Raw genomic sequence first — 21,697 nt, 5'->3', positions numbered from 1 at the left:
GAGATTTGAAGATAGGGGAAACTCTGTACCATTTTGTGTCATTATTGCTTATAAGTCCATTTTAAAGAGAACATTGTAATTCTATAATTGAAAACAATTTGAATATAAATTTTCATAGACCCTTAATAGCATACTTTTATAATCACATAGATATCATAATATTAATACCTATAGACGAAAAGTTTGGGAGCAATCTTTTTGTCTTGAAACTCCGTCGCAGTTCAAACTGTGCCACGCAAATTGGAATGAAGGGAATATAACATACAAAGATTTCACAAACTTTTTAATCATCTGAACAGAGAAAGTATATACAGCTAAAGTATATACAGCTAGCCCAAATATATTAATATCCTACCTACTAGAATAATCTCCAAAGCATTCTGATATGAGAAAACACACAGCTTACATATGATATAAGACCTTAGCCCAACAATATTTACAAAATGCCTTTGGGATTGAGGCGTAGTAGTCGTATATTTACAGAATGTGTAATCCTATCTATCTCCGACTTGATCTGATAGAAAAATGCATGGAACATACATACGTGAATTAAGCGAACCAGAAAGATGGTTTAGAGAGCAGGAAATAGCCATCCCATGGTCAAACCAAGTAGCAAACCAGCACCAGCAAGACTTAAACCCAAGGCAAAAGCTACAGCAGACTTGTTTATCTTGAATTTTCCCTTTCCTGTCTTCTTCTTAATAGGCATATTATATCTAAACTTCTTCAGTTTCCGTCCTTTGCTTGGGATAACAGGGAAGCTAGTTGAATAGTTGATGGAATCTTGCTCATCTTTGTTCCTGAGCTGGAGGACCAGAGCTTCAAGCTGCAAAATTTGAAGCCACTGCCGGTAAGCAAAGAGGTGAGAAGCCTGTCTGAAGAACAGCTTGATCACGTGCTCCTTCTCGTTGTAGGCTTGCTGTGCCAGTTGTTCAGCCTCTCTTGCACGGGTTTGAGAATGGCATAGTGCTTCTAACAGCTGTGTTTTGCTGAGATTGCTTGATCCTGGTTGGGTTTCTGATGAGAGGACGTTGGCAATACTTAAATTGTCATCACCACCACTGGAATTAGAAGAATACACGTTAGTGTTCTTAATAATTAGAGAATGAGATGAGTAGGAAACTAGGTCAACCACAATACATTTTGTGCAATTGTTTATGGAGTTTCACGATATTACAGAAAACTTCAAACTACGAAGAACTTCATGACCCCAGGACATCCTTTATTCATTTACTTGAAATGAAGAGATTCTGCAATGTTAGGTGATTGGAAGAAAAAAAAGACCGAGTAACTATAAGAGATATGTTTTATCACTCTCCGGGAGTCATTGTTGATTATTCCACCACATTTGTCAACAGTAAGCCCCAACCAGCTTATCAAAGTGGGTTGAAATTGCAGAAATGAAGGGAAAGAACAGTCTTTATCTTTTTTTCTTTTCCTCTGTCTCCTTTGTACAGACACGAGAAAAGAAAATCAATTTAACTGAGTGAATACTTCTAGGAGAAAAAGAGTTGCGGATTCGACTCACCTACATTCGTGTCAATGAAATTTCAACAAATTGAGGGCATTGAGACTTTTTAAGTTATTAATCCACATTACAGTACTAATTTACTACCTGAATATCCTTAAACTCTGCAAATCCATATTTCAGGCCTATAATAGATTCTCTTTTTTTGTACAAATAAGAAAAATAGTTTTTTCTTTTCTCTCCTCCATACGGTGGAGGAAACTTGCTTCCACTTATTTTTTCATGTGCTGCATCTTGTTACAAGATCGACGAACTAAGTAAGTTTACTTTATTGTATACCTCCTCCATCCTAAGACTATTATTTCTTTGCTTAAATGGAAAAGACAGTAGCTAAATCCAAAAAGTCATATTAGTGTATAGTAATGCTACTCCAAATTATTTTGAATTCGACATAGTACCTTTTCACATCTTTCAACCATTATAACTCACAAAATAACTTCTCCAAACATTTTTTCTTCAACCTCGGAAGAAGTCTTCCCAGGTCATGTAAAATTGGTAAACGAAAATATGTTAAAAAGAACAGTGTGGTGGAGAAAGATAGTAGCTAGCACTTCAACCAGAAATGATAGTAGCTAGCTATAGTTGGATAAATACCTTACTGGCTGTCCTGAACGACGTGTTAAGCACCCTTTGCCAACACACAATATCTTCTGTTGGCTTTGTGAAGGATGTTGTCTTGGACAATAATCAGGAGTAACCAGAGATTTCTTTTCTACCATACTAACCTGGTTAGAACAATTATATGACTCAATTCCCAAAGACTGACGCCATGAATGATCAGAATACGTGATACATCCAGATGAATTGGGAGAACCTGAGGCAGATAATTCCTTATCAGCTGTGCGCCACCATGGTTGAGCCTTCTGAACTCCAATCCATTCAGAATCCAGTTCAGAACAAGCCTTCTTAGTTTGTCCAGGATCTAGGTCCATGTAATAATCAAGTTCCATAAATCCTCCGGAATCTGTATATATTGGTGTTCTCTGGGAACCATTGCCTACAACATTTTGGAGCATGTGCAATTGGCTATCTTTGTAATTATATGCAGAGGGATTGTAGCCTTTGAGGTGGTGGTCTAGCTTTGCAACATCATCACAATATGTTTGAGAATAGAACTCCTCAATCAATTGGTTTCCTCCGCATAATTTCAGAACATGAACACTCTCCGCGCTCAAAACTTTGAGCTCTGACTCTAACATACTTAAAGGTTCATGTGAATTATCTTTCTCACATTCATGAAGTTCAAAATCCTTGCCACCCAAAATATCCTGTGACCCTCTTTTTGCATTTCTAGAATTGTGGTCAAACCTTAATTGTGCTGAAGACATTAGGAACAGAGAGAATGTTGGAGCTATCTCTTTATTTCTAGAGAAGAACAGGTTGACAGTTCACACTCATATGACCCCCATCTTTGCAGCCTTTTACCGTATGATCCTTTCCTTGTTATCCTGAATAAGCAATAGCAGGATATAACCATATCAGCAACAAGATGAATACGGGTTAAAACCAAGCATTGAGAAGAAATAAATTATTAATACATTAAGAGGTTATGGAATATGGCTTGGTTAATTATAAACCAAAATCTAAATTAAGCATCAGAAAAAGCTTTGACTTATCAACTGAAGATTTCACAACTGCCCACAAATGGGGTCTAGGGAGGTTAGGATGCATTACCTTACCCCTACCTTTGTGAGGTAGAGAGATTGTTTCCGCTAGACCCTCAACTCAACTAAAAAGTCATTGAAGCAATGTATCACAAAAATATGCCAGTAAAATAGCAAAAGACAAAGCAAATGAATGAAGCAACACATACTAATACACATTATAGAACAAGAGACTAAACGACTACTAAATAGCCCCTACCACTCCCACATAGAGTGCAATAACACTCAACTACTCACTAACCTTCTACCCTAAATCTTTTAACCTCCAAACCTTTCTATCTATATCTATAGTCATGTCCTCGGTAAGTTGGAGTTGTGTCATGTCCCGTCTAGACATGAAATCAAATTCACACAAAACAAAAAACATAACTAGCAAAATTTTATCCTCAAAAATCAAATCGAACCAGCTAAGGAAACAACATAAAAATCAAGATAAACGACAAGACAAATGGACTCCACACAGCTTAACTCCCCAGTCAACGCATAACAAACTATGATTTGCTACCTTGCTTAATCCCTTTAAGAGTTCTTTCTGCTAAACATGACACTTAAATCTTGAAAGGAATCATAAAACCTATAATCACCTAACTTCAAATCATCACACCTATAATCATCTTTACTTTACACCTTCCCATAATCATATATAATCACTAATAAAAAAAACCCACCTGGAAAAACCCTTTTCCATCACACACCACCAAGAAAGATTCAATTTTTTTTCAGTTCATGGAGTCTCTATATGCTAAAATCAAGAATTCCCAAACACCCTTTATCTAGTTATGCATAAATATCAGTCAGTCTTGTTCGAATCAGGAAAAAAAAACAGTTTTGAAATTCTATGAACCATAAAAAAAAAAGGCAAGTGGAAGAGAGTATGATGGACAGTTGAAGAAATAAGTGAAGAAGAAAGTACCTGTTGGAGACAATCATGGAGATGCTTCGAAGGAAAGAAATACAGTATTCTTCATTCTAAAATATCCATTTTTATATTCAACGTCTTACAAGGGATTTTATTAAATTCAGTGTCACTATTAACTACCAATTAATATTGCAGATTAGAATAATTCCACGAAAATTTGCCCATGTTTATCCATATATCCTCGTACATTTTAATTTTTTTTCTCGATCACTATATTTAAAATTCGGAATTCAAATTTTTAGGTGTTAATTAAGAAAGGAACGACCTATTCATTTACAATTATGCAATGCAATAAAATTGTAGCTCTTTGGAGTAAGTAAATTTATCATTTCATATAATTTATTTGTCATTTCGTATTAACTTTTAAATTGAAGTATTATGTATGAAAAAGATATCTTTAACCATCCTATTATTTTCAAGGTAATAATGGCACATATAATAATTAAGTATTAGTAATTGATAAAAATATGTTCACAATGTCAATATAAATAACACATCCTATTCTTTTAAGCAACTATATCCCTTTTACCTAAGACAAATTTTAAAAATCCTACTTTTTTACTCTATCTTATATTTTACATTTAAGTAAAATGAAAAGATCTTTTTTAAAATATGTACAGGTAGAGGTGTTCATGGTTTGGATAAAAACCGATCCAAACCGAAAAATCAAACCAAACCGATTAAATGAACCGATTTAATTTGGATTTTGGTTTGGTTTGGTTTTAGATTGTTAAGAACCGATATTATTTGGTTTGGTTTGGTTATGGTTTTGTTCGAAAAAAATCGAAGAAATAACCGAACCGAACCAACAAGTTATATACATAAATTTTATTATTATACATACATAATATATTATATTCATAAACAATTTTATAGATTTTATATATGTTTCATCAAAATTTATTTATAATTTACTTATGAAAGAAGAAATGTTCTCACCTTAGACATTTTTTCTTATTGGTTTCATGTATATGAGTGTCTATGAAAATTCTTTGTGGGACTGAAAATGTCATTGTCTCTTCCTTCTATGCCAAAATAGTGAATTTTGAAGTTTTATTCAGTAAATTCAATGATCAAAAGTTCTGTAATGCCAGTCATTCTAACTATTTTTTTGTTTGATGGATTGTTGTCACTTTTTTTCACATTTTGAATGAATTATTTCTTTTATTTTTATGTATGGTTAATAACCGAAAAACCGAACCAAAACCGAAAACAACCAAACCGATAAATGTATATTATATTTGGTTTGGTTTGATTTTGATAATTTTAAAACCGATTAAGTTGGTTTGGTTTTGATTTTGATCAATAACCGACCCAAACCAAATCGTGAACACCCCTATGTACAAGCATAGAGTAGGGCATAATTCTAGTCTCTAGTATTAAAAATAATAAAACACCAATTCCTCCACCACCTTAGTCTCTACTAAATGCATTATTATAACCCATAGTTTCTTCAATGTCCCCATATCTAATTTTTAAATTATCATCGAGAATTATTGTGAGATCTTTCAAAAAAAAAAAAAATTGATAGGAAGTTCTTTTTTTTTCCGGTTAATATATTTTACGTCACGCGAATCTGAATTAATCAGCTTAGCAGATACTAAACAGACCAAAATTCCAAAAATGAAACTTCCTAGATTAAGAGGGCCCCTGCATTGGTCCCCCTACTGCAGACTTTTCTCTGCAGTCAGCATAAGATTTTTCTACGTTCTCAATTACGCTTTTTGGTAGTAAACGACATTATACTTGAATAACTAAAAACTACTTGATTTAAAAGTTGATATAATTTAGGAGATAGATAGTATTCCAAATATAATGATAAAATCAACACAATGTTTTTTTAAAACATGATTCACTATATTTCTGTGACAATCGATTTACATAGATAATTCAGTTCCAAAATAAGAATAGAGAACTGCGATAAATTTCAATAATCTGGACATTGGGTAGTGTAAAATGTATGTCTTTGCCAGTAGAAATCATTAGTAAATGTAGGTTAAATGATGTCTTATTTCTATTCTTACTACATTCACATTGACAAGAAAGAGCATATGCGTCGTCAACCTTCAGATTAGCCGGTTATGTTGCAGGCTTGCAGCTGGAGTTTTTCTACAGAGCACCATCTGAATTTCCACTCCCAAGTCCAAAAGAGCATGTGCTTCTTCAACCTTCAGATTGACTAGTTACCTTGCAGACTTGCAGCTGTAGTCAGAAGATTCTGTATGCACCACCGATGTTTTTTCAACTTACATCAATGTCACTATCTCATGTAGAGGGAGTCGAAAGGAGTCAGCAGTGACATTTTTCATTGCCATAAGATGATCAGGCTTGCTATCATTTTTCCAGTGTTCAACTACATTGTACATTGTAGTCAATCAGATAGCAGTTGGAATGTGGACACTGTCCCATTTGGGTCGACATGTCCAATGCATTTCCACACCTATAAGAAGCAAAGCAGTAGCAGGATTAGTAGATGGTAAGCAAGGCTCTTTTAACACTTTCAGACAATGCATCAAGAACCTATATGATACCTTTTGGTAGTATTCATTTGTCGGTAACTGTCCCCTAAGCTTTCATATCTGGTTCTGAATGTTCTCTGAAATATCACTACACTCTTGGATAGATATAGCTAAAAAGAATTTCTTTCATATGCCTGTAAATTTGTTAGTTTTGGCTGCCTTCCTTGTCCACCATGGCAGGAAGAAACCCAATCTTGTGCTATAGTCCAGTGTCTCTTTTCCTTTTGTGGCATGCTAACTCCCAATAGAAGGACATGCTTATCTTGCAACCACAATGATCCGACACTGTTAATAGCATGAAAGCAATTGCACGTCAAACATGCGGCCTTGTAGGATCTTTAATATTGAACCATTTGCTTATATTTAGTTCGGAGCTTTGATAATCTTCTTTCCAAAGGGAGTCCCTCATGTTTCCTCCCCATCTTCTCCAAGTAATATACAACTTTTTTAAGTGTTTCCATGACTTCCTCACTGTCAGTACCAAAAGCTTTCTCTTGAATTTTCAGTACCCTCTTGAGCAACTCCAGCAATTCACCATCATCCTTTCCCAGCTGGGTCTGAATGGAGACCAAACAGTCAAGAGCCTCCCCTGCGTAATAAGCTCTTTAGCCAAAAGGGGAGAAATGAAAGAAAAGAACCTGAAAACACTAAACCAGCAACTACTTTTTTTTTATAAGGATAAAGAGGGTAAGCAAATAGTACATGAATGGTGAAACAGCTTGCAAACATATTGATGGCAAACATTTTTCACTAACAGATCAAAACATACTGCTTAGCAGTTAGCATAAAGCAATAGGGAAAAGGACAAGCTCACCAACTGGTAGAGAATTTTCTCCAAATGCCCTCTCCCGGATTCGCAGAACCTCTAATGCGTGTTTTTCGGCCTCCTCATTACGGTTTAGATTGTAGAGAGTAACTGCAAGATGCAGCATTGGGAAAGTAATGGATTGATCATCAGGTGAAACATTCTTAAACATAATCTGCAAACTCATCCTTAGCAAGCGCTCAGCTTCTGCAAAAAGTTTGGACTGTGAATAAGAAGTGGCTAGATTCACTAGATGAGAGACTGAACTGGGATGCCCTTCACCCTTGAACTTCTCAGTTATCAACAGGCACTCCTCCAGTAGCATACGGCCTTCTTCACCTCTGAAAGATAAATGAGTGTTAAAGCAGTACTCAAAAGAACAAAGCCCTACAAAGAAGCTTAAGGTTTGCACAGATTAATTCTTAAGAACAATTTGCCCCTATTTTATATTATTCTATAAAAACTGAAATGTGAGTATTGAAAACCTTTTCAGAATCGGTTGTAATGTGTCAAAATACAACGGATTTCTTCTTTTAAAAAGGGTCCGGAAAAAGTACATTTACCATAAGTAATATTCTACTTGATTAATCAAAGGGAAGAAAATCATGTAAAGGACCTAAAAACCCTCTTAATCTAAAAGCCACACACACTCGGCCAAACCCTTAATTTATTTCATATAAGTTAAGCTGTGAAAAGTTCTATCTATTTTTATTTCCATGCTTCATATCTTCTCAATGGAAGTAGCAAACAATTCTCGAGCGCATTAATTTAGTCTAACTTAAGTCATAAGGGGAAGTAACTTAATGGAAAGTAAAGGATAAAATAGTTTATCTGATTTTAGTTTTCAAGGAAATGTTGCTGAGTGAGTAGTAAATAGGAAACAACTTCACAAAATGCAATAAAAAGGGATTTTTAAAAAAAATATAGATGGTAAGTTAGAATTTATTTTAAGAAGGCCAAATTTGTAACTCGTTAAAGTTTTAGAACACATTGACGTGATGAAAAGTACTAATCAAACAATTTAGACATGGGGGTGATCCCATAATTTTAATAATCACAGGAAATTATGTGCCTTTGTTGCAAAAATCAAGTAAGTTTATGAGAGAGAAAAGTTTTTGTTAAGAAGGTCAAGGATGTTTATGTAACTAACCCTATGCTTAATTAAAACATGATCCTCACCTTCCAACTGCATGAAGTAATTCAGCCAAGTCTACTCTCATCTTCTCCATTATGTGATCATCTATGGCTATATAATCAGAAACCTTCAGCCTGTGAAGAGCCTCTTTATACAGATCAATGGCTTCATTCACATCTCCTGTAAAGCACGCACATATGAAAACAGTACCCTTTTTGGAGCAATTGTCAAAACAGGAATAATTTAATGGACACATAGCATAGAAAGCATCACAATTTATAATCCTCCTACTTTTGGAATGAAAACCAGTTCATTATAATCTAGCACTTGCAGGAAGCTGAAAGTTACAACTTACAAGCAACTGGAATCTTTGGAACACAAGAATGTCAAGTTCACCATTAGTTATTCAAATTTACTTAGCTGTTCAAGCATTAGTCCTATCTTGTGTTGCTTTTGGGCACATTACTTCACTATCGACCTTTTTGTTACTTGCTTCATTACTTGAGTAATGGCAACCATAGATACGGAGAAGATTATGTGACACCAAGAACAACAAAGTAAGAAAAAATTGATCCACCACAAGTAGGAAAATCATTAAATTCACCTTTTGCACATTTCACACGTGCAAGATAACTCATAGACAGTCCAACTCTGCCATCATTTTCTCCATATAACTTCATGTACGTGGTCAAAATTCTATATCATATGAAAAGAAAAGGGAAAAACAAGTTAGTATTGGTGAGTACAGAAACGAAATGGTCACGAAGCAAGATACATGTAAGAACAGTGATCACCTATTAAAAGCATTTTCTGCATCAGTCACTCTCCTTTCCTTCAGAAGAAGATTGCCCATGCCAAATAAAGGCACTACCAGTTCCTCACATTCTTCACCCCTGCTAGATTCAAGAATTTTAACTACGCGATGATATGTTTCTATTGCTTTTTTGGTCTTTCCAGTAGAACCCAAGACTTTTGCCATCCCTAACAATGGAGTGACAATAAAAGAACTGGTATTTCCTGTAATGTAAGAGAAACGTGTCACCAAACTGCTTTCAGCCATATAGAAGAAGAAGCAGTGGCTTGATAACAGTTCAGAAAGTTGCAAATTTACAGATTTTACCAAACAACCAAATCATGTATTTCTAAACAGTTATATGGAAAACCAAATCCAACCCCATAGTAAATGAGATAGAATTCTATTTTAAGAACATGAGCAGCACCACCATCTCACACAAATATATCCAGACGTAAATAAGCAACAACTATAAAGTGAAAAAAGAATCTGACTTACCGTATAGTCTCTCAACAACTTTGACAGCTCTTCCATACACACAAATGGACATCTCAAAATTTTCTAACTTTTCATACATATTACCCATATGTGTGAGTATTGAGTCCAGAAGAGGCTCCTCATCTTTCAAGTCATCAACAACCTCGCTCAACTGTCAGTACATCATGCCGCCCACCCAACATACAGAAAAGGGTGACTAAAATGAGGACAAGTATGAACTCTAAAACAATAAAGTTGTATTATTGCTTGAAAAGGGAAAGTTCTTATGTCAATAAATGATTTGTTCTTCACGGAGAAAATTGGAGTTGGAACTTCAAAAGAAAATGTTTGAAATCATGTCTCCGTGCTCTGGTTCTCCTAATTAATTTTTGCAGCTTATGTCTATGCCTTTGAAAGGTCACTTGATCCTTTCATGAATTGATGATACAGAAAGATTAAAATCAGGAATTAGCATATATGACAAGGGAAAGAATTACCACATCTAACAGGGGTTTGACAGTCCTTATGTCTCCAAGGGCCATGTACCCCAAGGCTGTTACATCAAGAATAGCTGCTTCTTCTATACCCTTGTGGCCTGCATCAATCTGTTCTTTGACAGCTTCAAAATTTGCTAGAAGCAGATCTCTGGCCTCATTTTCCTTCCCTATTCTTATCATGGCATGGACTTCATTAAATAAGTCCCTCAGCTGCTCCTCAAGAATATTCACGCTGCTAGGCATGTTGTCCTTCAAATCTGTATACCTGCTGAAAACACATGCTGACATTGTAGTTCTCAATGGATATACTACACAAGTCTCCTAAATCTATACACTCTTAAACTATTGACATGTTTAGAATTCATTGCGATTTTTTTTGAAGGAGATAGTCTATGTGAAAGGAAGGGTAATATATTCCATCAACTAATGGGTTTAGCCAGTAGCATCAAACTCAGATAATGCTGGTAGATTATCCTCCATCTGAAGGAAATCATTACACCTCTTCACAAGATATTTTTTGCAGAAACAATGATGGAGCAAAGTTGATGTCAAATAGGTGCTTAAAGGTGATATACCATTCGGATCTTCCACAATGAGTTAAGCACCAAAATAAGAGATGTTTCATTACTTAACAAAATATAATAGCTTATAAAATGTTTTAGCTTTCAGAACTTTTGGTTCTCTGTCCCTGACTTTGTATTATCTACTTTCTCACAATTAATGTTTACCATGAGTCAAATAGAATAAATAATATTATCCTCTTGAATTCTAGATTGAAGAGAAGAATATTGAAATAGTTGTATGCCCTATTGATTAAATCGTCAACCATTATACGGAACTGGATTGTAATCTTAACTCAAAGTAGTAAACTTAGTAGTTAGTACAACTAGAGTAATAATAGGCATTTCTGGAATTTGCATCACCCTAAAATGCCATGAGTCAGAAGTAATGAGGTGCTTTCCTGAGGTATGCCCAACGCCACACACCCCAAGCTTGCCTAATAGTTTTGTGTCAATGGAGTGCAAAAAACCTCGATTAACTGTATTCACCCTAAAAATTCCTTAAGTAGTATTGATCCTTAACTTCTCAAAAGCCCTTGCAGTGATTCTAAATACTAAGATTTAGAAGATGTGAAACCCAATGGAAGTCATAATATTGACATATCCTCCGCTTGAGAATAATATGAGGTGAGTTTTGTTCGAGCCTTTCATAAAAAAATAAAAAAATCTGGCTTCATGTCTTCACTCCCACTCAATCTTCAAGTCTTTAGTTCTCTGTCTTTCCTCATCAAATCTCTTCTTTTTTTCTATTCTATTCCATCTAATAAAATTAAATAGCAATTTCTTTATAAGGTAAAGTTCTAACAACAATTAAAAGTTGCCCTATGTACATTAATGGGTGATGAGACCAATATTTTTAGTTTTTTTTTTCATAAACTATCTGTTAGTAACAACCTAAATACAATTCTGTCAAAATGCTACTAATTCCATTGATGGATTACAGTTATTAAGAACTATTTCTAATTGTAATCACTTATTCAAAAGCACAAAACTAGCTTCGTATTGAGAGCCTAGGGAATAATGACATGATTTTTGTTAATTCTATCATGCTAGGGTACTCAACAATCATTTCTTCTATCACAAGAAAACCAATAAAACTATCAAAATGTGAATAAATCTGCATTTAAAAAAAGCAAAGCCCATACCTTTGAGACTCGATACTTGAATTAACTCCTTTGTTTTCGTACAATTTGGATGAGGTAGCCGAGACAACACAACACCTCGTGCCAAGACGGGAACACAACCCACTAGTGGGAAAGCAAAGCTTAAAATTGCAACTTTGAGAGGGACAGTGATAAAAGGAAACGGACAATATGCCTAAATGGGTACTTGAACCTATAAGATTCATCCTGAAATATGCAACCCACAAAACAAAAATACTCATTAATTTACTAGTGGAATTCAAAAGCTGGCCCGAACACCAGGCTTGTAAAAAAATATATATATTGAAGTGCGAAATGGAATTGATGGAACGGGTTAGGTTACCTGCCGGAGTTGGTGAGTGGCGAAGGAGTTGAACGGAGCAGAGAAGTAGACATTTGCAGTTTGCAGCAGCAGAGACACAGGAGAAAATGAGGGAGGCAGAGAGATTATCCACAAATATGCAATTCTATTTGGGTTTTCTAATTAAATTAACCCCAGAATTTCATAATTAGCAATTTTGCATTATTAATCACCCTTATTGCTACAAAACAGCAATGCTAATTTTGTAAAACATATCAAATCTAGATAATACTCGGGACTATAGTGGGTAAGTTATTGTTGTCAGTATATAAAATCAACTATTTACTAAGTATTGTATCATTTTTCTTATTATTCATTCTCACAAATTCTAAGTAGTTTGTCCATAATAATGAAAAAAAAAGTTAATTTTATTTGAAATTTTTAATGTTAGAATTATATTTTATCATAATTTTTATAATAAATATTTAAAAATTTAAATGTACTTTTTTCATAATAAAAAAAACATGAAATATAATTTGTATGGGGATAATTTATGAATAAAAAAATTAGAATAAATTTGAAAAAGAAAAACTAAAAAAAAATGAAAGTGAAAACTGAGATTTAGGCGTTTTCCAGATTCCCAATACAATCTCAAATTATTTTCAAATAAAATCAAAGAAAAAACTGACCAAATGGATTTATCGTTACTACTTCTCTACAGTCAATTTTATTTGTCGTCGTCGCTTTATCAAAAATAAAATTGGATTATTGACTTTACAGTATATATCATTTGAAAATCACGAATATATATATAATTCGACATACAATGATTTCATCACTAAATCATCATGATTATTATCGACTTCAAATCTAGGTTATGCCAACTTCAAATATTAAACCAGAAAGTAGACTCTGTCAAGTCTAATTTCAAACGTAAGGTGAAGTTCAAAACAAACATTTTTGGATATACATGTTTTTAAATTCGTGATTTTCTACTTTAATCAAATAAATTTTCGTAATGAGTATTGTCTTATTTCTTGCCTTATCTTTACTTAATACAGTAGGTTCGTTCAAAAAATCCCAACGCCATTGGGACATATCTTCCACGAACGGTTAACTATTAAGGATCACATTTTTTGCATAACTGTTAGTCTACACATATAAAGAAGCATAATAAACACTTCGTAACTCCTACAAAATATTAATTGACACTACCGTTCAGCTTATAATATTTATTAAATATATAAAATAAATTGGTACTACTTCTTTGTATTGTGAAGCATGTCAAAATTTGCGTCACACTAAGTTCATATTCAAGGAGGAGTTGAACCACAAGGAGTCTTATGTTTCCATAGCTCAAATGCAACTTTACCAGTTATATCAAAGTTTGCCTCATCTCATATAAAATCTGTCCAGTTTACTTGGCTTACGCAGCCAATACTAGACGAAAATATTCGGTATGACAGAAGTCACGGAAAACATGTTGTTTTGATGAAAGATGACTCGCATCAAATACCAAACAAATCTTTCTCTGGTGATAGTAAGTTCCATGTACCTCACAAGCCATCAACTCAAACATGACATGTTATTTAACACACTGAAAACAAATGCATTCTTCGTCCATACAGAGACTGGCATAGTAGCATACTGTACAGATGCAGAATTTCTTAGGTGGGGGGCAAAAGAGGGTTCCGTTAGGGAGGAGGCAGAGGTTGGTTATCAGTGCTGACCAAAACAGCCACTCCCTACAGAACAAGTTTTGCAAGTTTGAAGCTCATAAATTATGTCAACGTAAAGGATGTTTTTTACTCCTCACCTCCTGCACGTCATAAAGGTACAAAATAAAGAGAAAAGAGGAACAAAAAGAAAAGGCATTCCCTTTTTGTGAAAAAATAAGCACCAGCCTGAGTTTGCACAAAGGCTTAACTACATACAGTGCAGGACTGTTGATAGTACATTCCAAATACAACACAACAATTTGAGGGATTAAGCATTACACATAACAAATATGCACCGAGTTTATATTGTACATTCTTACTTGTCAGTGCCTCACAATGGCCTAGGATACCCTACTATAGCGGACAATTTCAGGGAAGTCGGCCTACAAAGGAAAAATTGCAAGGCACCTCCAGGCTTGGAGTATTACTTGCCACACAAACTTGTCACAGCATTTCAGGGGCCATCTTCTAGGGCTGAATAATGAAGCAAAGAATTAGATTATTTGTACTAGCACTCTTTTTTGTTCTCTTAACTCCCAATTTCAGGGTCGACCTGAACAGAGAATAAAGATACTTACAACAACAGCAACATACAGAGAATAAAGATACTTACTGCTTAAAATAAATCCTTGAAGCAGGCTTTGAGCTCTCTCTGCTTGCTCCGGAGTGCCTGATATTTGTATGATCTTATCTGTTACCTCGGGCCTATCCTCAATCAATTTAACATTTGCTCCTGACAACTGTCAGCAATAAAAATAATATAACTGTGATACTTGCTTTAGCCAAATGTGATTCTGAAAGGAAGTGGGTGCGTTGAAGAAGCCAAACTGACCTCACTAATCTGAGCAAGCTTATTTCTTGATTTTGTTATCAGTTTGGGCGCTGCATGTGGAGGTATGACAACTTCCAATATACTTCTAGTGACCAATGTTACATGCATTCTGCAAAAAGAGAAAGTTAGGTTCAAAGACAGTAAACTAACATGGTTTAAGATAAAATAGAAAACTGTTACCTATTCAATCCGCTTGGAATATCTTCACGACGCTCACTTTCATTTTGCTTGGCTATTTCACTGGCAGATGCCCCAGTTTCCTACAAAAATAAACACCTTTTTAGGAAATATAGCAGGGGTTTATTAATCCAGGCTATCCTGCTAACTTGAAATTTCTCTGAGACAACTATGACTATTTGGCATGCTAACTTTCCAGCTCATTAGGATGTCACATTAAAAGGTTGGGGATTAGAAAATTTAAGCTCATCCGGAAACAAGCAAGAAAAGAAATTAACTCACTTTTACTGGCTGTGCGATTGGTTTGGCTGGTGTATTTTGATAGATTGAAGTTGGAACATCATTAGCACTGTAGTTTTGTTGAGATGGAGAAGTGTTATTGAGAGAATTTTTGTCTGCTCCAATAGTACTCCTAGCAGGGCTTGAGGCAGGTATTGCTGGTGAGGGTATATCCTTTTGAAAGAACTCCCGATAAGTAAAACTCCGAAGCCTCGATGTCACTTCAACAAGAGCTTCTCTAGCTGCTTTGATCTCTCCAACAATCTGGAGATATGAAGAATTACATAGCATGTCCAGAAAAAACACAAGTCCAACAATTGGAGCCCAGTACTACTCTATCCAATAATTTGAATTCTCTTATACGCAACCAGGAATTTATACTAAGACCATAACATTTAGGAAAATTAGTAGCAGCTGATAAAATTTCAGAGACAAGATTCCCCTTGTTGCACACTCTGTGTAACTTGCAAAAGGAATGCACTGCCCAAATATGCACCACCTCTGGTACACATATCAACTAAAGAACATGAAAATCAAATTAGCTACCTTTTTATCATCATATTAGAAGCTTAAAAGAAAATTGACAGACCTGTATAACTTCATCAGTCCTTGACACACATGGTGGAAGTTCTTCCTTTGGTAGAATCTTGACAGTAGCACCAGTTATTTTCTGCATTTCAGATAATAGTCCATCTCTTCCTCCCAAACATTCAACTTCATCTGTTTGCACAACTAAACGAGTTGTAATAACATTTTCCTTCTCCGGAACAAGATCGACAATACGGGTTTGAATATGCAAAAGAGCTTCCTGAGCAGGAAATAGCTCATCATCTGGACCCTAAAAGACAAATGTAAACCAGATATCATTCAGAAACTTTTAAGCAGCATCCTAGAAAGATCATTTTATGAGGTTTATGCTTGATAGGGTGTAACAAATTTCATAAATGAGGCTAAAAAGAACAAAGCTAATGGAATCCCATTCTAGAAAACAGCAAACTGAAATTAGAACTTTCATAGTAAAAAACGGCAATAACTTACTGAGACCTGGACAAGAAAGAGTAGAGGAAGTACCTCATCAGACGAAATGATTATGACCTGTTCATCTGAGCTGGCAACGGGATTCAAAATCTTCACATCCACACCAATCTCATTCTGAAGCAACTCTATAATTCCATCTGATTCCCCAGCAACAGTATCAACCTTGTCAACTGGACATAGAATTCGGAACACAAGATCTTCAACATACATGACCTGCCCATTATCATTGTTGGGAGCGATTCCAGATTCAATGGCATATCCAGACGAGGATGAGGAATAATTGTTGCTTCGACCACCGCTCATACCAGCAGGCAGCCTTGATCCAAAAGCAGACCCATTTTCAGACGTCCTGCGAGCTGTACTGTTCATGTGGGGAATAAATTCGTCATCAGGAGGGGCGAACCGTTCAGGAGAATGTGGCCGACCAGGAAAGTGACCCCGATCACGATGCTGGCTCTCCCTCAAGCGTGAGGAAATAATTTCTACAGCTTTTTTCACAGCATTTATTTCCCCAACAACCTGCAAGCAAACAAGTCTCAGACATAACACATAACGCTGAGCTACTAATGATTGCTTTCAAGCAGGCAGTAATTATCCAATACAATCCACCATATTTATACATTTACCACAAGCAAGTCCAATATACCTTATACCTAAATATCATGATTTATATGACTCAGAAAAACTCAGAAATCATCAGTGATCAGACACAAGAAAATTAGCTTACAAATCAATAGCAGCAGTATTTTAACAATCTGTAATTAGAAATCTCCTCTGTGTAATACACCAGAAGGAAAAATTCAAGAGCATTGTCTGAGAATTACCTTAACAGCAGCAATATATCAGAGGAACTTAAGGAAAGGCAAAACAATCACAAGTACAATATCCTTTTAGATGTTCAAATGAAGGCAATGAACTGCATAAATGTATCAATTTCCATATTTCTTTGATTTTTTTCAAAATCATCACATGAACTTCAAGAGGAAAAATTATATAGTCCAAGACGCAAATATTTTGATGGTTTCAGAAGGAAAATTGAGCAGGATATGCTCCAACATAGAGATGTGCCATCAAACCAGAAAGTATTATGCTTGAAAGAATGGCCCAAGAGTTTCGGTATCAATATGATCACCAGGAGATACAAGTTCCTGATGGAAATCAACAGTTAATTTGTTCTAATTGCTTTTAAAGCAAAATTTGTTAATGATGATTCAAATTTAAATCACCTTGTTAAGCTCTCAGCTGAATCATTAAAATGAAATCTCATTTTGACATACATATTGACCTCCGACCAATTGGTAAATGCCGGACATCAAATACTTCATTTGAAACATCCATTCAAGGCATTTTCACAGGTCAAAGCCCATACAATACAGGAGTAAGGAAAAGAGAAATCAGGCATCCTGATCGTTTGTTAATATGTACATACACGAGAAGTAATATGCAACTAACACTAGACCAATGTCTATTTCAGAATTGAGTATGTGTGTCAGTGTGTGATATCACTGATATGCACTCCAGCTGATTCTATCATCAGCTTATGCCATCGTCACATTTTATAAAAAAGAAAGCACCATGTCTTTTCAGAAAAAAAAGAGCCACTTTCTGGATGCAAGCTCCAGTAACGACATAACCAGGGCCTCGGAAATTTTCCTGTGTTATAAAATGCTATAAATGTTACAGAAGCTGCTTTAGTGCAGCCTAAAAATAAGTATCTCCATCCTTCCATCAGACCACTTCCCTTCAGAACAAAAGAACAAACCAGAGGAAGACCAGAGATAAGGGTAGAGAGAGAGAGAGAAGATTGGATCTTCAAAAAAACACAATCAATGGCAAGAGAAACAGCTGAGTTGATTCATTAACAGGGTTCATTGAAGAGAGAGTTGTCTAAGACACAGAAAAAAAAGAGAAACGAAATTTGAATTTATTGAGGACTAAATGTGGTTATTTAAAAATCACAAATCATTAATCACACAGGGGCAACATCTAAGTTGCTTGGATTCTTCAGTTTTGGTGCCGTATCCGTGTCAACACGACATGGGTGTGGGATCCGTACCAGATATGGTCAATCGATTTTGGGTACTTTGACCCAAGTCATCTGAGAAATTCGGGACAGATCTAATGATTTCTATAATCAAAGCAAAAGTTATAGTGAAATTGAAGAAAAACGAATACCTCGTATACAGCAAGTTCATCGAATAGCTTGAATATAGCAATTTCTATGTCAGTCATTTTCCTTCTATCTCCTTCTAGGGTTCTATATTTTTTCCCTGGATACCTTATAAGTTTTCCACATAATATCTCATAATTTAGACAAATAACTCTATTTGTAGATTTTTGAATTATTTTTACCCGAACCCCCTTAAAATTTAGATAATGAAGGATCCGACCTCTAGATCCACACCCGTACAGGACACCCGCTCACATGTAATTTGGGTTGTCAAATGTAATTACAACCTCGACGAGGAATCTTAGTAGCTCAATTGGTTGATTACCTATAAACTTTCACCTTGTTGGTGAGGTTTCGATTCCCCACATCGTAATCCCCTCCCCCATTTTCCCTTCCCCTACACCTACCCCCAATTTATTTTCTAAAAAGTAATTACAACCTCGGCGGGGAAGCTTAGTAGCTCAATTGATAGGTTACTTGAACTTTCACCTTGTTGGTGAGGGCTCGATTCCCCACATCGTAATCCCCTCCCTCATTTTCCCTATCCCTATCCCTACCCCTACCCCCAATTTATTTTAAAAAAAAAGTAATTACAACCTCGGCGGGGAAGCTTAGTAGCTCAATTGGTTGGTTACTTGAACTTTCACCTTGTTGGTGAGGGCTCGATTCCCCACATCATTATCCCCTCCCCCATTTTCCCTTCCCCTACCCCCAATTTTTTTTATAAAAAAAGTAATTACAACCTCAGCCCAGTATTAACAAAACTCAGGAAAATAAATATAAGTGCTCAAAGATCATGGCTTAAAACATTAGGCATTCATTAAAGTGTCATTAGTCATTCATTATTTAAGCCATTTTGATTCAGATCTTTTTCATTTTTGTATCTGAAGTCTGAACTGAACTCAGGTATCATCAGTCTCATTGTTAAGTGAACAAGTGTTCTTTTCTACTTAAGATACATGTTACCACTCCAACTTCTTATGCAATATCAGATGACTCCTAGCTCCAATGGTAGAGAAATTTTTCAAAGCTATCTTTGTCATTAGTTTCTTTCTTTCAGCAACTATATATGTGCTTCAATTAATGGTATGGTTCTGGGTCACTTTATCAATAAGGATGTATAAAGTCACGGTACAAGGTCATGATTTTTGCTGGCTTGAAGTCCAATTCAAATTAACCTGAACAAGGGAATAAGATGTAAACCTGAACAATCTCCTCTGACATTGAAACGCAACGCGGCAAACTGTGATCTCTGGGCAAAATTCTAATATGTGTCTTAGTCTCGATCCTCATTTGCTCAATAATTTTCCCTCCTTTCCCTAGCAAACATCCCACATGCATTCTAGTCACCACCAACCTTGTTACCGCACGATTATTCCCACTGACACCTCTCATCCTAAACTCCTCCTCCACATCCATCCCACCACTGTACCCTCCTCCTCCTCCTCCTCCTCCACCACTATCACTATCCAAAATCCTCTCATGTATCATCAGCAATGCCTCCTGAGCTGGCGAAAACACCGGCATTCTACCATCAGGATCCCTCCTCCTAGTGTCCGAAATCTCAATGATACGTTCATCATCTCCTGGAATCAGTTCATGCACATTCACCCATGCCCCAGTATGCTGCCTAATCGCCTTAATAATACTCCCTGATTTCCCAATAACACCACCCGCCTTAACATCGTGGCATAAAATCCGATAAGTAGTAGTAACCATAAGTGCAGGGTCCTGCATTTTCCGACCTCCACCACCTCCACCGGAAACAGGACGGCGGTGATGAGTCGGTGCATAATGGTGAGGGTTGTTGTACCTCTGTTTAGTCCTGGGTAAGTTCTCGGATTCGTAATCCTGGTCGTAATAGTATCTCTTAGATCTTGATCTGTCCATTTCTTTTGGGGTTTCAAAAGTGTATCTCAGTGAATCTCGGAAACCCCAAATTACAAAATTAAGCTATTAGCGTTAGGGTTTTCTTCACAATTTTCCAACACACACACAGCAGAACAGAGCTTTTTTCTTACTGAAAAAGTTCAAAAACCCTAAATCAACTTGCCATAATCAAGCTTTTCTTCATCAATCTTCTCCAATCTGTTCATCATCTTTAGCTTCTTTTTTTTTTTGTCTGCTTTATTTACTTGCTGTACGCAGCTTTTTATAATCTTTGATAATTGAAGGTATTTTTGGCGGTGTGGGACCCAATACAGTGGTGGCCGTATAACTCACGTTCACCGCTTTGACGTCGTCGTTTTTTGGAAGAGTACTTTTTTATCGACTATCTTAGTTTAAGGAAAAGACGGAAGGTTCCTTCTTTGTTAGACTTGCCTGTCATACTTGAATTGGGGCCGCTGTTTGTTGGCCGAACTAATTACTTCAGCCGATAACTAACGAATTAATATTTGTACTATGTAGTTTGTAGTGCGTATTATACATGATTTTTGTGATTATTTTAATTTATTAAGTATCTTTATATTTATGAGTTACGATAAATATATGCTGAAAAGATTTGAAACGATGAGGTTAGGAAAGATTTCAAGAATCTAAAATTACTCCTTTGATCAAAAAATAAATAGATTCACTGATTGACGACTTAACAAAATTAGTTACTTCAAGTTAAATTTTTAATATGAAGCCTTGAATCCATTTGTTGAAATTCATTATTTATTTCTATTTACAATTCATTCTTGTAACTTTTTGAGGTACAAAATGAAATTATATAAACATATCTTATTGATATATATTTAAATTATTTTTTTATCTTCTATGAAATTCTTTTATGAGTTAATGAGTTGTTGTTTATATTGGGTAAGATTTTCATTTAAAATATTTGTTCCATTTATTTAAGCATTTTCAATATTTCATGGTGAATAATATATACAAACTATAGTAAATGCACATTGAAAGATCAAAATGGTGAATTGCAATATTCTAGAGGAAAATTCATATATACCTATATTTTCTAAAATAAAGAGGATTTCAAGAATTTAAAATTACTCATTTGATCAAGAAAAATAAATATCGATCAATTTATGGCGTTAAAAAATTAATGTTAACATAATTACTATATCTATACATCTTAATTACTTATTTAATCAAGAAAAACAAAAATTGACAAATTCCCGGCATTAAAAAATTAATGTTAACAT

At 35.3% G+C, this 21,697-nt stretch overlaps 3 protein-coding genes across 5 annotated transcripts; all 3 read right to left on the bottom strand.

The window, feature by feature from the left end:
* Window positions 1–253: 253 nt before the first annotated feature.
* On the bottom strand, window positions 254–4,250 carry LOC125857883 (uncharacterized). Of its 2 annotated transcripts, none has more exons than XM_049537539.1 (3): window positions 4,106–4,250; window positions 2,123–2,976; window positions 254–1,061 (listed from the first exon to the last, which is right to left on the bottom strand). In XM_049537539.1, the coding sequence occupies exons 2-3, from the start codon at window positions 2,854–2,856 to the stop codon at window positions 572–574; spliced, it is 1,224 nt and encodes a 407-aa protein (XP_049393496.1). In that variant the 5' UTR covers window positions 2,857–2,976; window positions 4,106–4,250; the 3' UTR covers window positions 254–571. The 2 variants fall into 2 exon arrangements, with proteins under 2 accessions (XP_049393496.1, XP_049393497.1); XM_049537540.1 differs by lacking the exon at window positions 4,106–4,250 and adding an exon at window positions 3,861–3,879.
* A 1,778-nt stretch (window positions 4,251–6,028) lies between these two features.
* LOC125857879 (uncharacterized) lies at window positions 6,029–12,515 on the bottom strand. 2 transcript variants are annotated; one of them, XM_049537531.1, is made up of 10 exons: window positions 12,383–12,515; window positions 12,043–12,246; window positions 10,338–10,605; window positions 9,862–10,012; window positions 9,365–9,587; window positions 9,175–9,266; window positions 8,615–8,750; window positions 7,445–7,776; window positions 6,643–7,219; window positions 6,029–6,551 (listed from the first exon to the last, which is right to left on the bottom strand). In XM_049537531.1, the coding sequence occupies exons 1-9, from the start codon at window positions 12,433–12,435 to the stop codon at window positions 6,969–6,971; spliced, it is 1,710 nt and encodes a 569-aa protein (XP_049393488.1). In that variant the 5' UTR covers window positions 12,436–12,515; the 3' UTR covers window positions 6,029–6,551; window positions 6,643–6,968. The 2 variants fall into 2 exon arrangements, with proteins under 2 accessions (XP_049393488.1, XP_049393489.1); XM_049537532.1 differs by having other exon boundaries at window positions 10,338–10,602.
* A 1,680-nt stretch (window positions 12,516–14,195) lies between these two features.
* Window positions 14,196–20,688, bottom strand: LOC125857876 (RNA-binding KH domain-containing protein RCF3). Its single transcript, XM_049537527.1, has 8 exons — window positions 19,758–20,688; window positions 16,418–16,903; window positions 15,936–16,184; window positions 15,350–15,610; window positions 15,071–15,150; window positions 14,891–14,999; window positions 14,672–14,798; window positions 14,196–14,532 (listed from the first exon to the last, which is right to left on the bottom strand). Exons 1-8 carry the CDS (start codon window positions 20,442–20,444, stop codon window positions 14,513–14,515), a joined length of 2,019 nt encoding a protein of 672 aa, XP_049393484.1. The 5' UTR covers window positions 20,445–20,688; the 3' UTR covers window positions 14,196–14,512.
* Window positions 20,689–21,697: the final 1,009 nt, after the last annotated feature.

The sequence above is a fragment of the Solanum stenotomum genome, chromosome 3, assembly GCF_019186545.1.
Source record: "Solanum stenotomum isolate F172 chromosome 3, ASM1918654v1, whole genome shotgun sequence".
Taxonomy (NCBI): Eukaryota; Viridiplantae; Streptophyta; class Magnoliopsida; order Solanales; family Solanaceae; genus Solanum; species Solanum stenotomum.
Note: the sequence above shows the minus strand (reverse complement) of the source record. Positions and strands in the feature narration are given on the sequence as shown.